Genomic DNA, 15,980 nt, shown 5'->3' with positions numbered 1-15,980 from the left:
ATCAAAACATCCTGAACATTTAAAGAGTGGATGTTAAGGTACTTCAGACGTTTAATATATGCATTTCTATATAGTTTCCCATGGGTTTTGCTATTATAAATATGTTGAAGAAATATTTTCCACATAATGATTGATTTCTCTTGATGTATTTTACTTAAACACATAGTAAAAAACATCTTGACTGGTAACATAATTGCTATCTCACTGTTTTCAACATTATTTATTGAATTATTAATCATGAGTACTAAATGTTATTATGTTGTGTGTACATGGATTTCTTTCACTATCTTTTGGAAAACCAGTGTTATAAATGCTGAACAAAATTAAATTATTTTCCACTTCCATTTAAATTGAATATGTTGATTACAAAGCTCATCTCATTGTCTTCATTCTGCTTCTAGAGTTTTATTTTGATACATCATTAAATATTTTAATAGGGTAGCATATGTAGTATACAAGTTTTAAGGAAAACAGGCAGCTAATTTTATTCTACTGCTTGTCTGGTTAAAAAAATATATATAGCTTTGGTTGTCAGGCTTGGCTGTACTTTGGAATGACCAGGGGAACTTTCAAAAATATTGATGCCTGGCTCCTGTTCTAGAGATTTTGATGTAATTGTTCTGGGGTGCAGCCTTGCACTGATATTCTAATGTGTAGCCAGAGTTGAGAGCCACAAATAGAGTCAAACCTCAATTACTCAAACCCACTTAATCAGAACTCTTAGTAAACTGGCATTGAGGAAGGGGAATGATAGACTGGGTTGCAGAACTGAATTCTTTTTTCAGATGGGGTAAGTCCTTTTAAAATGTCATACTAGACATTTATTCTAAAACCTGCTTTTGAGAATGCTCTGAAGTGAGGTTCTATATATCCCAAACTCCTGCACTTACTATGCTAGACAAAGATAGTGCTATAGAACATTGACCTTGATGTACTACCATTATAGCTAAAACAGATTTAATTTTGTTTTAATCTACTTACTATGTTGTTGACTCATATATATGGGTATAAAATGAGTATATTGAACAGATGTGATTCATGGTTGTAATCACAAGGCAATTTTCTCCCCAACTATTACTTTAAACTTTTTTTCAGTGGGGCTAGTTGCTACCTGCTGCTGAATAAAAATTTGGGCAGTCTTACTTGCTCTGAGGTTAAGAAGCAATACTGTGACCATCTTAGACAGGAAAATGCAATTTCAGTTTATGTCATGAATGTTCATCCCATGTAATAATAAAAAACCCCAATCTTGATTTAAAGTTGAGACTTGTCCCCTTTCCACCTTGGACCACTGCAAGGGGAAGCCTCTAGTCAGGGGAGGTAAATGTAGTTGGTATCTTCTCTCTTTTCTTCACTCTCAGGACTTATTTACACTTTACATTTTAGCAATATTGAAAGCTTAGTGTTCCCTCAATACCCCAAACTGTTTTATATGTTTGTACACTTTGGAGACTCTTATTTGACCTTCACCACCAGCTTGGATATCTCTCCAGCTTTAATTCCCTCTTTATTTGGCTTTATTATTAGTAGCCAAAGAGACAGTAAGAAAAAAGTCAGAAATAATACAGTGGAATCTACTGAAGAATTATATGAAGGCTTCTATGTGCTGATCACACATAGTCACATAAGTCAGAAGTCCTTAGATATCATGTATCAAAACTGTTTATTTTCCAGATGAGCAACCTAGTGAGGTTTCATGGCTGCTTAGGGGACTGCAGGTTCGGGGCTCTTTTCACACATGTTATACTGCTTTCTTCAATTGAGTGGAAATACTCCACTAAATTAAAGAGGTTTTCAACTCCATGGATGCAAAATTTATGCCAAAGAACCATGATTCACTCCTATGGCGTGGTAGGCTGAGTTGCAGCATGATGCAGAGCACAGAGACATGGGATCAGACAGGCCTGTGTCTGTACTTCCTGCAGGGGCCTTAGGCAATTCCTTTAACTTCCCCTGAGCTACAGTTTCCTCATATGCAAAGCAGAAAATTAATACTCATCTAGTCTTAACTTAATGTCTTAAAAATATCCTGAAAGGGTATTGTTAGAAATGAATATGATTACATAAGAGATGTACTTTACTGTATAATTTCCAATGTACTTTTAATATGTCAATTATTATAATTATTGCTATAGCCACTCTACTATATGCATACACCAAAAGATTTATGGACTTCACAAATATTTTGCAGAATAATCAAGGAATTAGTTGTTAATCCTCTTTTCAGAAGCAATGAAGAAAAATCTAGACAATTTATTTTTAATTAAAAAAAAAAACTAAAAAGAAACAGATCCACAAATACAGAGAACAAATTGGTGGATGCCATAGGGGAGAGGGTGTGGAGATGGGGAGTGGGAAGTATAGGCTTGCAGTTATGAAATGAATGTAATGGGGATGAAAGGTACAGATAGGGAATATAGTCAATGGTATTGTAATAGCGATGTATGGTGACAGATGGTAGCTACACTTGAGCATAGCATAATGTTTAGAGTTTTCGAATAGTTACGTTGTACATCTGAAACTAATGTAATATTGTGTGCCAACTATACTTCAATTAAAAAAAGTTTTTTTATGATTTAGAACTATGTCCAATGTCATTTGCAAAACTTATCCTTATCTAAGTGGATTACTTAAATAATTAATAGATGATTAATATATGTAAAGGACCTAGAAGAGCAATTTGCACATACTAGAAGTTTGATAAACATTTATTACTTCTTGTATCCTCGTACTTTTTATTTTTCCTTTCACTGTTAAAGTTGAACACAACTTTCTAGACTCTGAATTTCATTTTCTGTTGCTTGAAATAAAAAAGATATGGGTGGCTAAAATGCAAATATTATTTTTGTTACTGGGAAGAACAAGGTGTTGCTTTAGGAAGTAAATGTATTTGGCAAGCATTGTTTATAACAACTGCTATAGCTTCAAAAGACAATGTGGTTTTTAAATGTACATATGTATTATACATTTATTCCCATTTAGCTTCTCTTACAAAAGTCCTGAGATATTCTATGGCTGTTATTCTGTTTATGGATTCATAGGTCAGGGAGATGATGAGACCAAAGTTTAGAGAGAAAATTTTGTTATTAAATTGAAAATTATAAGCCTTCTCCTACTGAATTATTTCATTCTTGAGTTTCAGAATATGGCCACATATGGAGATTATTGTACTTCAAAAATAAAAGAATTGCTGTATGAGGAAGATAATAACCATATCTGTACAAAAGGAAAACAGAATTTAAATCATGCATGAAAATTTACATATATTCTACAAATTACTTATTATGTAAGGCAGCTCAGAAGTAGGTAAATAGATCCCTGTCCATGGTCAGGATAGGAACTCTAGAATGATATACAGGTGTTTCAATATGAACTTCAATCGTTTTTTTAAAGAAAGAACAATTAGAAGAGGTGCAGCTTTGGGATTTTTATAACTCTTTTAACAAACACTAAATGATATTTTATCTTTAAAGGGGGCTGTGGGTACCTGTGATTGCAACTAAGTTCATTAAAATAAAAATTTTCATGCAGCAGATGGAAAGCAATATAAAGAAACAAGAGAAAATCCAAACTGGGAATTATAATTATTGTCTGTGCTCCATAAATCAAGTCTACTTGCAAATATGCATAATTATTTTTTAATAAAAAAGAAATTAAGAATTTTGCTGGCTTAACCAATGGTAGACAATTATACTACAAATGACATTAAAGTAAGCTACTGTGTACTGATTCATGCTGCTTCTCTTCTGAGGTAGGATTATCCAAATTGAAAAATAAAACCCCAATGTCCCTAGCAAGGTACAGATAGTACAAGACAGAAATCTGCTGTTGACATGGGAAATAGCCAATAAAACTACCTTTTCTTTTCATTTGCTCCCATCTTGAGCCACAGGCTGTGTATTAAATAAAGCACTCAACTTCGTTTCCACTGGGGAAGGGTATTACCACCCACTTGATCCCAGGGGAGAAGAGGGGGCGGTGATCATGTAGAGCAAGTGGCCAGGACTGGTTACCTAGGCAGGAAGGTAAATTGCTCATGGTTTGGAACCAGTTTCCTTTCTCCCCATGCACTCCTTCAACAACACAATCCACAGAGAAGTACATGCCAGGGTAAGTGGTGGGGAAGGCAATTATTCTACAGCAGGTAGAGTAAGAAACCATGGAGCAGCGGAAGGCTTTTCAACAGAAAACTAGCAAGACGCAAGAAGGATATTCTTTGAATCTTTGGCAAGAAACCCAGAAACGTGAGGTGTACTTATGTCTAACAGAAGTTCTGAAGAAGGCAACTTTAAACGTGATGTAGTTAAGTTGAAGAGAAGATTAACTATAGGGATGCTGAGGCTTTCTGGAAAGAGACTTGGATGCAGATAGACATGACTTGATTCTGGCTCTACCAGCTTCTAAATGTGTGAATGCCCCTTGGTGTCCCCTTGTACCTCCCCTTTCCTCTGAAATAAAATAGAAATGATAATACCTATCTCACTGGACAGTTCTGAGGAAATAGCCGTCTGAGATGTGTGAAAGCTTTGCCAATATAAAGCACTATTAAAATGTTTCTGGAAAGTAACGGGAATCTATCCTGACTTCCTGCTTCAGGGAACAGTGAAGTAACTGAAAGTTGTTTCAGTTCTTATGTTTTCTTCCCTCATGCTCAAATGGAGGGGCTTTTCTCTGGGTCTCATGATGACTAGCTTGCTTCTGTTTGGTGAGGTTGGGTGACCATGGTTGTCAGCCTGGGAATACTCCAAAGACACCATGTCATGTCTATGACTACAGTCACCATGCAGGCAGCCTTCTCAGCTCCACTGCTTCCTCTGTCGTTGCCCAGGGCAGGGTCCGAGAGAAGCTGGTGCAACTTTGTGTTGTCTCATGTTGCTCTGGCCATGGTGCTGGCGAGGCAGCTGGTGCTTTTGCATGTTGTTTCTGATGCTCCGCTTCTGGGTTCTTCTAGCGCATCAGGTCAACAGCCCACTGCCTTCCTTTTCTCCTCTCTCTACCCTGGCATCTTCTCCCAGCTCCTTCTGAGGAAGGAATTAAATTCCTATTGCAGCATTCAGCCTAGCTATAGCTTCCTCCCAACTGAGCACAATCTTCCTTTCTGCCTTCAAGTCCTGTAAGCCTCATCCAGGAAAACATTTCTAACCCTTGTCCTGCCCTAGGCTTGTTTCAAGGTCCATATTACATGTGTTCATATGCAGATCTTGAACATGGCACTTTTCACACAGTGTTGGACTTTTTCACCTCTCCACAATGTGAGCTCTTCAAAGGGAAGACCTTTGGAGTAAGTCTTACTGGTGTCTCTCCAGGACTTAGCTTAGTGCTTGATGGTAAAAGACTATGAAGTAGACTGATCAGACTCTGTCCTCTGCTAACTCTCACTGACTCACAAACTTGCAAAGAAGGGTCATTTTGAGGCCACGATGTAACCGAGATAAACATCTCTCTCCAGATTTCTGGCTTGTTTCTATCTGTATCCCTCTATCCTAGATCATTCATATGTTTGCAAGAAGGGTCAAGGAGAGAGCAAAATTAGTAGGACCAAAGTGGCACAAAATCAGCCACAAATAATTAAAGTATTCCTTCTTTGTTTTTTCAAAAAAAAAATTAAGGTTTATTTATTTTTTGGGGGGGGAGGGGCAGAGAGAGTGGGAGACACAGAATCTGAAGCAGGCTCCAGGCTCTGAACTGTCAGCACAGAGCCCGATGCGGGGCTTGAACCCAGGAACGGTGAGATCATGGCCTGAGCCAAAGTCAGACGCTTAACTGACTGAGCCACCAAGGTACCCCTCCTTCTTTGTTTTTTCATTTCTCTTCTGTCCTGACTTTCAAAAGGAATTTCAAGATTTCTCTTTTTCTGGTGTTCTTAATCTAAAATGCCTAATAGTCTCTACATGCATAAAAGATTGGGATATTTATTAAAGTTTGATGAGGTTATAGGGAAAGTTTGGAAATCATTTCATACCTTCTAGATATTCCAAGTCAAAATAATTAGAGAGATTTGTTTTTCTTCTTTAGTTCTATATCATTTACTCAAAAATTCAGGGTTTGAGGATTTTTTGCTCAATCCATATTATTGACAAGTAGGATTAGACTTTTCTAGAGTACCCACAGTTTTCTGAGAGTGGATTCTTAAGCTCCATGGCAGATACTGGGCAAAATTCATTTCAATTTTCTCTCCCTTACCTGCTTTCCCTTACAGAGCCTGGACATACTTTCTTAGCCTCCTTAAAGTTGGGCACTGACACAGGCACAGTCTGGCCATTGAGGTGTAAACCTGACTCTGCTGTAAAGTTTCTGGAAAAGCATTTGATTTCCTGATAGAAGGGAACACATATGTCTATCATTGCTCCCTTTCCTCTTCCCCCATCTGTGTGTGCAGGTGTAATGCCTGGAGCTGCTGTCGCCACCTTGCAACATGAGGTGAAAAACCAGGAAAGCGTGGGGGACATAGCACCATCACACTAAGGAAAGCAGAGCAAAAAGACAGAAAGGACTTGGCAAGTGCCTCTTACTGATCATTGCAATACATGTCAGAATTATTGAAACCACTATGGCTCAGCTTTCAGTTACTTGAAGCTGAAAACATTCCTGACTGATTCAAGCCACAAATAAGAGCATTACTATAATAATGAAACTGAGCTTGGTTACCTATGAAAAGCAGAAATATAGCTACCAAAATTAATCTCAAATATTTATCTTTATGCCCACAATCAGGTATGCCCCTCTCTGCATCTGGCTCCAATTCTTATAAGGCCTATATTTTCTACTTTGACCCAGCAATATGGTGAAGGGGAAGAGGTCATGTACCATCTGTCATCAGGATCGTTATTTACAGGTGACTGAGGACAGTCTCCATTTAACATATGCTCTATTGCTACTTGTACTTCCTTTAACAAATTCTGGGTCATAATATTTAAAACAGATACCATAGCTACTACTTCAAGAACATTATTGAATTCATTTCCTAAGGCTGCTTAGGAAATTACTACAAATTACCACAAAGTGGGTGGCTTAAAACAGATGTTTATTATCTCACAGTTCTGGAGGCCAGAGGTCTGAAATCAAGGTCTCAGCAGAGCCATTCTCCCTTGGAAGTCTTCAGGGGGGAGAATTGTTTTTTTCTTCTTCCAGCTCCGGGCATTTCTTGGCTTGTGGCAGCATCTCTACCTCATATTCACATGGTTTTCTCCTCTGTGTCTTCTCTTTTGTCTGTGTCTTCTTCTTATAAGGAAATTTATTTGATTAGAACTCACTCAGATAATCCAGGATTGTCTTTACCTTCATTACATCCCCAAAGACTCTTTTTCCAAATTTGCAGGTTCTGGGTGGACATGTCTTTTGGGGGGTCACAATTCAACCTACTACAATTATCGTCCTTCCTGCTCTAGAAATATTATTCTTTTGCCTTGCTTTTCTTTGTTGGATCTCTTTAGCTTTGAATTTTTCCAACCCATTTGAAGAAATCTTTATGATTTAAATCTTGGATTAGAATTTAAGGTTGTTTCTTGAAATATGTATAAGATTTCACATTTTATGAGACTGAGGACTCAGGACAATTTCATATTTTAAAGTAAAGAATTATATTCATTATTACATTCTACACTTTATTTCTTATGTTAAAGTACAAAATAGATGGCCTAAGATAGGTAAGTGTATCATGGCAGTAAAATATTTGCCAGATTTAATATCACCCGGGCAAAACATTTCTTGTGATTTTTTAACCACAATCTTTAACATAGACTGGATTATCATTTATTATTTTTAGGGCACAGGTTGCTTTCTACCCAGATCTGTGGTTTTTAACCTTGCTTATACATTATAATCAGCCAGGGACCTTTAGAAAATATATATGTAGGTCCCCCTTCAACTAGTTGAATATAAATATCAGGGGATGAGCCTTGACATCCACAGTTTTTAAAAGCCCCAAAGTGATTCTCATGCATAGGGAAGATTAAAAACTGACCTAGATTCTTGTTAATGGTTGCCTTCTTCAACACCATTCATTTATTCAATCAAGTAATCATTATGCACTTTCTAATGCATAAGTCTTTGTGGAAAATATAAGGATATATGAGACATGTTTCTTATTTGCAGGTTTATAGTTAAGTAGTCATAGTGTATGATATTTTATTTATTTATTTATTTATTTAAAAAAAATTTTAATGTTTTATTTATTTCTAGGAGAGAGAGAGAGAGAGACAGAGAGATAGCGTGAGCAGGGGAGGGTCAGAGAGAGAGGGAGTCACAGACTGAAACAGGCTCCAGGCTCTGAGCTGGCAGTCAGCACAGAGCCCGACGCGGGGCTCGAACCCATGAACGGCGAGATCATGACCTAAGCGAAAGTCGGTCGCTTAACCGACTAAGCCACCCAGGTGCCCCTATTTTATTTATTTTTTAATTCATGTGATGTTTCTTTATTTTCTTAAATAGTTTATTGTCAAGTTGGTTTCCATATACACCCAGTGCTCATCCCCATAAGTGCCCTCCTCCATGCCCATCATTCCCCTTCCCCTCTCTCCCACCTCCATCAGCCCTCAGTTTGTTCTCAGCATTCAAGAGTCTCTCATGGTTTGCCTCCCTCCCTTTCTCCAACTATTTTCCCCCCTTCTTCTCCCCCATGGTCTTCCGTTAAGTTCCTCCTAATCCTCCTATATGTGCAAACATATGATATTTGTCCTTCTCTGCCTGACTTATTTCGCTCAGCATAAAACCCTCAAGTTCCATCCATGTTGCTACACATGGCCAGATTTCATTCTTTCTCATTGCCATATAGTATTCCATTGTATAGATAAACCACATCTTCTTGATACATTCGTCCGTTGATGGGCATTTAGATTGTTTCCATGATTTGGTTATTGTTGAGAGTGCTGCTATGAACACTGGGGTACATGTGCCTCTATCCATCAGCACTCCTGTATCCCTTGGGTAAATTCATAGCAGTGCTACTGCTGGGTCATAGGGTAGTTCTATTGATAATTTTTTGAGGAACCTCCACACTGTTTTCCAGAGGGGCTGAACCAGTTTACATTCCCACCAACAGTGTAGGAGGGTGCCCATTTCTCCACATCCTCACCAGCATCTAGAGTCTCCTGGTTTGTTCATTTTAGCCACTCTGACTGGCATGAGGTGGTATCTCAGTGTGGTTTCGGAAGAGAGAGGGAAAGGCGCTTAAGGAGTCATAAAGTATGATATTTTAAATGTAATGTGCCATTTAAACTCCAGGGTCAAGGGGCCAAATGTCTGTAGAGAATGTACTTCCTGACCACTGGACAAAACTCAAATCTATTACTAAAGTAACTTGTATCATTACTGCTTTAACTCCCCTGCACATACATAGATGGCTAATAATGATTAGACCAAGAAAAGATTCCTATCCTTCACTTTCATCAGCTATAGCCTCTACAAAGTCAGGACCTTTTAATGTACCTTAGATTCTCCTTCCACAGAGTAGAAATCAATATAAACTTTAAAAAATCAGTACTGGTATTGATTCTTATTAGTAGGAAAAACTTCAGCATAAAGTTGTGAATGCCCTAGGAAAGTGCTAAGGATGGAAATTCTCCCAGGTTCCAGTTACTTGGGAAGACCCTTGGGGTGCTGAGTCCATTCGCAACTGCTGTGTCAACTCCTGTTAGACACCAATGCTGTTGCTGTCCATTTAGACATTCACAGACACCTCAGTAACAAACAGTTCACCAGAGTTGTGCACTCACACACAGCAGCAACAGGAAGAGAGAAGATGTTTGTCAGGAAGGCCCTGAAAATAAGATTGGGGCAGAGACCAGAGTAGATCTGGAGTCTACACCTGTGGGTCAGCTTTCAGGAAAGAATTAGACAATGTAATCTAAGGATTCATGGAGTCATGTAAGTGTGAGTTCTTGTTGATGAAACTTGGAAGGAGTGGACATGGAGAACAAGATAATAAATACTAAAAAAACCTACTGATGAGATAGGAATCAAGTTGAGTTTACTCATTCATACATCAATCAAATGTTTATTGAGCATCTTCTATGTGTTCCCGGTATTGGGGATGCAGAGGTGAACATATGTTCCAGTAATAGAAATGAGCCAATAGCAAATAGAAAAATGATTCAGGGCTATAAAAACAAACAGATAGACAGGCAGACAAACAAAGAAACATTCTGGATAATGCAAAGGAAACTGATGGAGGACGGGGAGAAATTAGTTTGAATGGTCAAAGAAGGCACTGATCCTAGGAGGTGACCTTTGAGCTGAGATGATGCAGAAGGAGAAAGATGTACATAAAGTGTTCAGAGAAAACAGCAACAATAATGGTCCTCAGGTGAGAACACATTTGGAGTTTGCAAAGAATCAGATGATATCTAGTCTGGAATCAGAGCCAGGGCATGTCAGGAAGAAGTGGAAAAAGCAACTGGGTTTGATGATGAGCAAGTGGCTGGGCTTCTAGAAAGGTCAGGCTGCAGGTCTTTATATTCTGGTCTGAAAGGGACTGAGATCCCTCTGGGAAAGCTACTCAGGGCTGTCCTGATACAGACAGCCTGTCAACTCTGACAGCAGCAATCCTATCCTCCTGGCTGTAATGAGGTACCACGTAGGTTTTGCAGTTGCCTTGCTTGGAGTATTCCAATCACACACAGCCTGTACCTCCATTCCGTAAGGGTGGTTTTGATACTTTCATTACGTGCACAGTGATTTTAAAGCAGGAGACACATGAGGAATTGCAGCAGCATAAGTCAGTGATGTCAATCCCTGACAAGTATCATGACCAAAAAAGTCAGATTCCTGAAGTGACTTTATTTATACTGCCACATCCTGACAGAATCTGAGGTCTTTCTTGGTAAATGAACACAATATCATCTCATATCTATGGAAATGAAAATGAATGGGAGATTTATTCCTAAGCAAAGAAAAATATTAACTCAATACCTATCTATGTTTTATTGATTGTGCACTCTTCCCACAATGCCTTGCTTATATCATATTTCACTGATTTTAAGACACACACAATTTCCCTCCTTTTGCCATCTCTGAACTGGTAATAAATATTACAATCAGTGGTGCCTCATAATTGCTGTGACATGACTGTCATCACCTGTGCACGCATACTTGGTCATAGCTATTCATATTGTCAATTGAGTCCACTTGCATTGTTATAACTATACATAGTGAGAATAATTAGCACTTAAGCTTTGTTAAAAAGGATTATACTATATTTTGGGATTAACATGAACACTTATTTGGTACCTAGAAAGGTACAAATGGGGGAGAAAGAGGATAATTTGATATTTGTGAAGCAAGTACCTTCACTGGAGAAGAGATATAATTACACACTTTCTCTAAAAACAGCAACCCTGGGCATTATGGAACTAAAGAAAGGAAGATATCTATAACTACATGAAGTTGTATTATGCTTTGTTACTGTGCTGCATGAAGAAAATCACCTATTACATGCTGAGGAGCTCAACACTCAGGAGAAATTGATGAAATCTTCTAATTGAAAGAAACAAAGCCGTACAAGGCTATTGCAGAGTTGTGTGTTGGACGGAATCACCATAAGGCACTGAGTCTTAGTTCAATTATCAGTATTAATTTTCTTTCTCAGGGACACATAAAATAATTGTGTATCTCATAATAAAAGGCATTTTAGATTATTTAGAAGAGAGCAGATGTTTTTCTGTTGCGATGATTAGTGCTGTGCAAACACTAGATCCCACTAACCTCATTGCGTTCAAAGTGTCCCTGCAGCCCATTTACACCTTAGCAGAGATCTGTCTACTTGAAAACTTGTAACTCACCATTGTGTCTCACATTTATGGTAGACTGAACAAAACATTCTCAGGGCAACTCGACAGCCTTGGTTAGTGAGCTGAATTTATTCAAGAACATCTAAGTACTTAGGTAAATGTGGGGCATAGACAGATGATTGTGAAAGAAATGGTCTTAATGAAAAATAACTTTGCTAAGGCAATCATTTAAAATTCAATTTAAGAAGGCCATTGTGTTTTAATGTCTGATTTTGAAAAGTCAGGGCTAAAGACCCTGAAGTTCTTTTTGCCTAATGGTGCTCTCAGATCAGTTCAAGAAGGCCAACTAGGAGGAGAGTCAGCTGGATAGCTAGGAAACAATTCACAGCCCCGCTGTGGGCAGGCTGTCAATCACTGCATGTGAAGTCTGTGCTGGGGTTTTTCTTTTGTGGGTGTTTTTTTTTTTTTTTTTGGTTGTTGTTTTAGAGTCCACAGTTATTCTCTTATTTCTACTCAAGGATACCATCTTAAAGATGTAGTCAAGTTACTTGACAAATAGCAGGCCAATAACTGAGGGCATGCCTCCTGGTGTGTGGGGGGGGCGGGGAAAGGTCATAGCCTGCTGCCCTGAACTCCAGGCTTAGTGTTTGTTGTAATAGCAGGTTCTAATGAGAGAAAACTTGGCCTCATGTAGGGGGCAGTGTGCAGACATGAGTTTTGGCCACACTTAGGTTTTTCTCAGGCACAGATCATAAATATATATTCCAAGTGTAAAGAAGAGCTGAAGTGTTACATATCCCTATAAATAAATAAATAAATAAATAAATGTATAATTTATATATTTAAGTATATTTTATATAACTATAAAATTGCTTCTGGACATTCTACTTGGAATGTGTGGTAGGTAGTTCAAACTTACCATGCTTGACAGAGCTCCTGATTTTTCCTCCCAAATTTTTCCTCCTAAATACTCCCAATTTTGGGAAACAGCTCAGGCTAAGGGCCCTTGGCTTATCCTCAATTCTCATTTCTTTTACAGTCAATGTCTAATTCACTGGCTCTGTCTCCATTGTACATTCTGATTTGTTGTCTTCACCACAACTTTGGTGCAAGGCACCATCATCTTGCTTCTGCTATTGGCAGAGTCTCTGAGGTAGATTTTCCTTCTCGTTTTGCTGAACCCCCCTGACCCTGGGTCTGTCCTTCCCACAGAAGTGAAATACGCCTTTAAGACATAAACCAAATCATGTCACACTCTCTTACTCTGAACCCCTCTGAAGGCTTCCACTTGTGCTTTAAATACAATTCAGTCCTTCTACATGACCCATGTGGCCAGGTCCTCCTTGGCATCATTTCCTACCAGGCTTTCCCTGTGCTCATACTATTACAGCCACACTGGCTTCCTCACTGGTCTTCAAACAGACCAAACATGGTTCTGCTGCAGGGTATTTGCATTTGCTCTTCCCTCGGTCTGGAATGCTGATCTTTTGCATGGCTTATTCCCACATTTCATTCAGATCTCTGCCCAAATGACACCTCCTTGAAGAAGACATTTCTGAGTAGCCTCTTTAAGATCTAGTCACTTTCTGTCCTCTTACCTTGCTTTATGTTTCTCCATGATATGTGCCACAAATGGTTACCTCTCCTAGGCCCCCTACCATTAAGTAAGTGAGCTTGGACTCTGACAGTTTTGCTTCCTGTGGCTCCTTCTGTCTCTTTCTCCCCCTGACTCTTCCCCTGGCAGCAATGTAGTCTGTACAGGAACTGTATTTTTACGTACCTGCTTTCTGAAGGGCATTGGGGGTAGATATGTAGCTGAGCCTACAGGTCCTCAAAGAGTTTGTGTCTGGCAGGGGTGGGGGTGATAAGAATGAACCCAAATAAATAAAAGGGTTATTACAAGGTTAAGTTTCTTGCCCCAGAGGAAATAAGGAACCAGAAGTTGAATTTTGGCCCATCTAGCTCTGAGTTTAGCCTCTGTTCCACTCTGCCACCCAAGCCTGCTTTCCTTCTGATACTTCCCCATATTTCTAAGTTTTCTATAAAGCTCTCTCCTCCCCTTCTCTGAACCCAAAGCACCAAATTCTGCACCTCTTGGTGAAGTTACATGTCAGCTGATGATCTGGTCACAGTAGTTCACAGCAAATGAGAATGACTATAGATTTGGCTCTCTTAGGTGATATTTGCATTGTAACTTGCTCTTCTCTGCTGCAGCCAGTCTCAAGGAGACATGTGGGAGGTCTAATCACTTTATTTTTGGAGGAGACTGTGTAGGAAAGGATACGACCTGGATTCTACTTATTTACTTTGAGTCTTTCCATCTTGTACTGCCTGTCTAGGCTTTCAAGGACCAATGCATGAAGTAGTTTGGGCAAAGGCTTTTCTTTAGTGCAATTTCTGAAGGAGAGTGGACAATTCCATTTTGACTTTTGGGAGGTAGTAAAAGAAGCATCACACCCTCTGTGTTCTCTCTCTCTCTCTCTCTCTCTGTAGCTGTGTGCACATGTGTATATAGTGGTGATATGGCAGTGTACCTCAGAAATTGTACCCATGTTCATTTTGAGCATGGCCTCCATAGGGAAAAAAGGGAGCTACATCAGGCAGCCATCATGGCTAACACTGTCGGAAAATTGCTCTGAGAACACTAGGGAAAATTCTTGTGGGTGTTCATTCTTGTGGGTGTTGTTAGATGCATCTCTGTTTCAAGACCAGCATAGTCCAGCTCCTTTCAGGGTACAAGACACTCATGAATGTAAAATAGAAAGGACTGGTGGCTTTTTCATCAAAACTCAACCAGTGCTTTTCTTACTACTTCATCTGAGTCATCTGAGGCTGTTGTAAAAAATTATCATAAAATGGATGGCATAAACAACATAAATGTATTTCTTGCTGAAGATCAGAGTGTGCCACGGTGGGGTTCTGGTGAGGACCCTCTTCTGGGTTGCAGACATGCCAGCTTCTTCTGTGACACCTTATATGGCCTCAAATCTCATTCATGAGGACTCCACTCTCATGACCTAATGATCTCCCAAAGCTTCTACCTCCAAATGCTTTGGGTTAGGGTTTCAACATATAAATTTAGCGGGGGGGACTCAAACATTCAGTTCACTGCAATCTGTTAAATGGGAGTGGCAATAGTGTGCAACTCATAGGGTAAAGGTGGGATGAAATGTGTCAGCATATGTTACTGATTAGAACCTTGCTTCATATATAAGCATCTTTAGCTCAGTTAGCAAATAATTATTTGTCACTACGGTGTGCTAGGCATTGTTCTAGGAGCTGGGGATAGAGGAGTAAACAAAATACCTCTATGCCCTGATAGAGCTTATGGTGGTTAACAATCATGTTAACAAAGACAGAGCCAAGATGAAAATCTTGCTGTTGAATCTAGTACCAGAGCCCACTGTCTCCTCCATGACTCCATAGAACCTCTTATTCACTGAGAGAGAGACAAGGTGAATAAGGAATTTGTGATGTTGTGTGAACCAAGAGCCAGGACTTCAGGAATAAAGCCATAGATGTGTGCCTGGCAGCCATCAACTTGAAGTCTTTCCATAGGTGATATTGTCAAAGAGTCTAGCATTGAAGAGAGGAGATCTGAGGACAAAACCTTGAGCAAGATTCACAAAGGGGAAGATGGAGGATAAGGTACTGAAAACTCTTACTACTGTACTATTATTATTGCTCTTACTCTTGTGTCTCTCTAGAGGAGTCAACAAACCTAAGGAACCACATTCAATTTAAAAAAAAGTTGTGGTTGCTAAAATATGGAAAGAGCCTAAGTGTCCATCAACAGACGAATGGATCCAGAAGATGTGGTTTATCTATACCATGGAATACTACATGGCAATGAGAAACAATGAAATCTGGCCATGTGTAGCAACACGGATGGACCTTGAGGGTGTCATGCCGAGTGAAATAAGTCAGGCAGAGAAGGACAAATATCATGTTTGCATGTATAGGAGGATTAGGAGGAATTTAACTGAGAAACAAGGGGGAGAAGAAGGGGGAAATGGTGGGGGAAAGGGAGAGGGGCAAACCATGAGAGACTCTTGAATGCTGGCAAAAACTGAGGACTGATGGATGTGGGGGGCAGGGGGGATGGGCATGGAGGAGGGCACTTGGGATGAGCACAGGGTGTTATCTGGAAACTAATTTGACAATAAACTATTTGTAAAAAAAAAAAAAAAAGTTGTGGTTGGGGCCCCTGGGTGGCTCAGTTGGTTAAGCATTGACTCTTGATTTTGGCTTTGG

At 39.3% G+C, this 15,980-nt stretch overlaps 1 protein-coding gene across 1 annotated transcript in view; it reads right to left on the bottom strand.

Moving 5' to 3' along the window:
- The window catches only part of LOC120240752 (ankyrin repeat and sterile alpha motif domain-containing protein 1B-like), a 928,108-nt gene that overhangs the window by 100,451 nt on the left and 811,677 nt on the right, over positions 1-15,980 (bottom strand). The window contains exons 18-19 of the mRNA XM_039245581.1: positions 7,168-7,218; positions 6,213-6,461 (exon numbers count right to left, since the gene is read on the bottom strand). Of these exons, the coding sequence (XP_039101512.1) occupies positions 6,213-6,461; positions 7,168-7,218 (300 nt within the window). The remainder of the gene's footprint in view (positions 1-6,212; positions 6,462-7,167; positions 7,219-15,980) is intronic.

Source organism: Hyaena hyaena, unplaced genomic scaffold (genome assembly GCF_003009895.1).
Source record: "Hyaena hyaena isolate Hyena2069 unplaced genomic scaffold, ASM300989v1 scaffold_261, whole genome shotgun sequence".
NCBI classification, from domain to species: domain Eukaryota; kingdom Metazoa; phylum Chordata; class Mammalia; order Carnivora; family Hyaenidae; genus Hyaena; species Hyaena hyaena.
The sequence above is the reverse complement of the archived record's forward strand: the minus strand, read 5'-3'. Positions and strand labels throughout refer to the sequence as shown.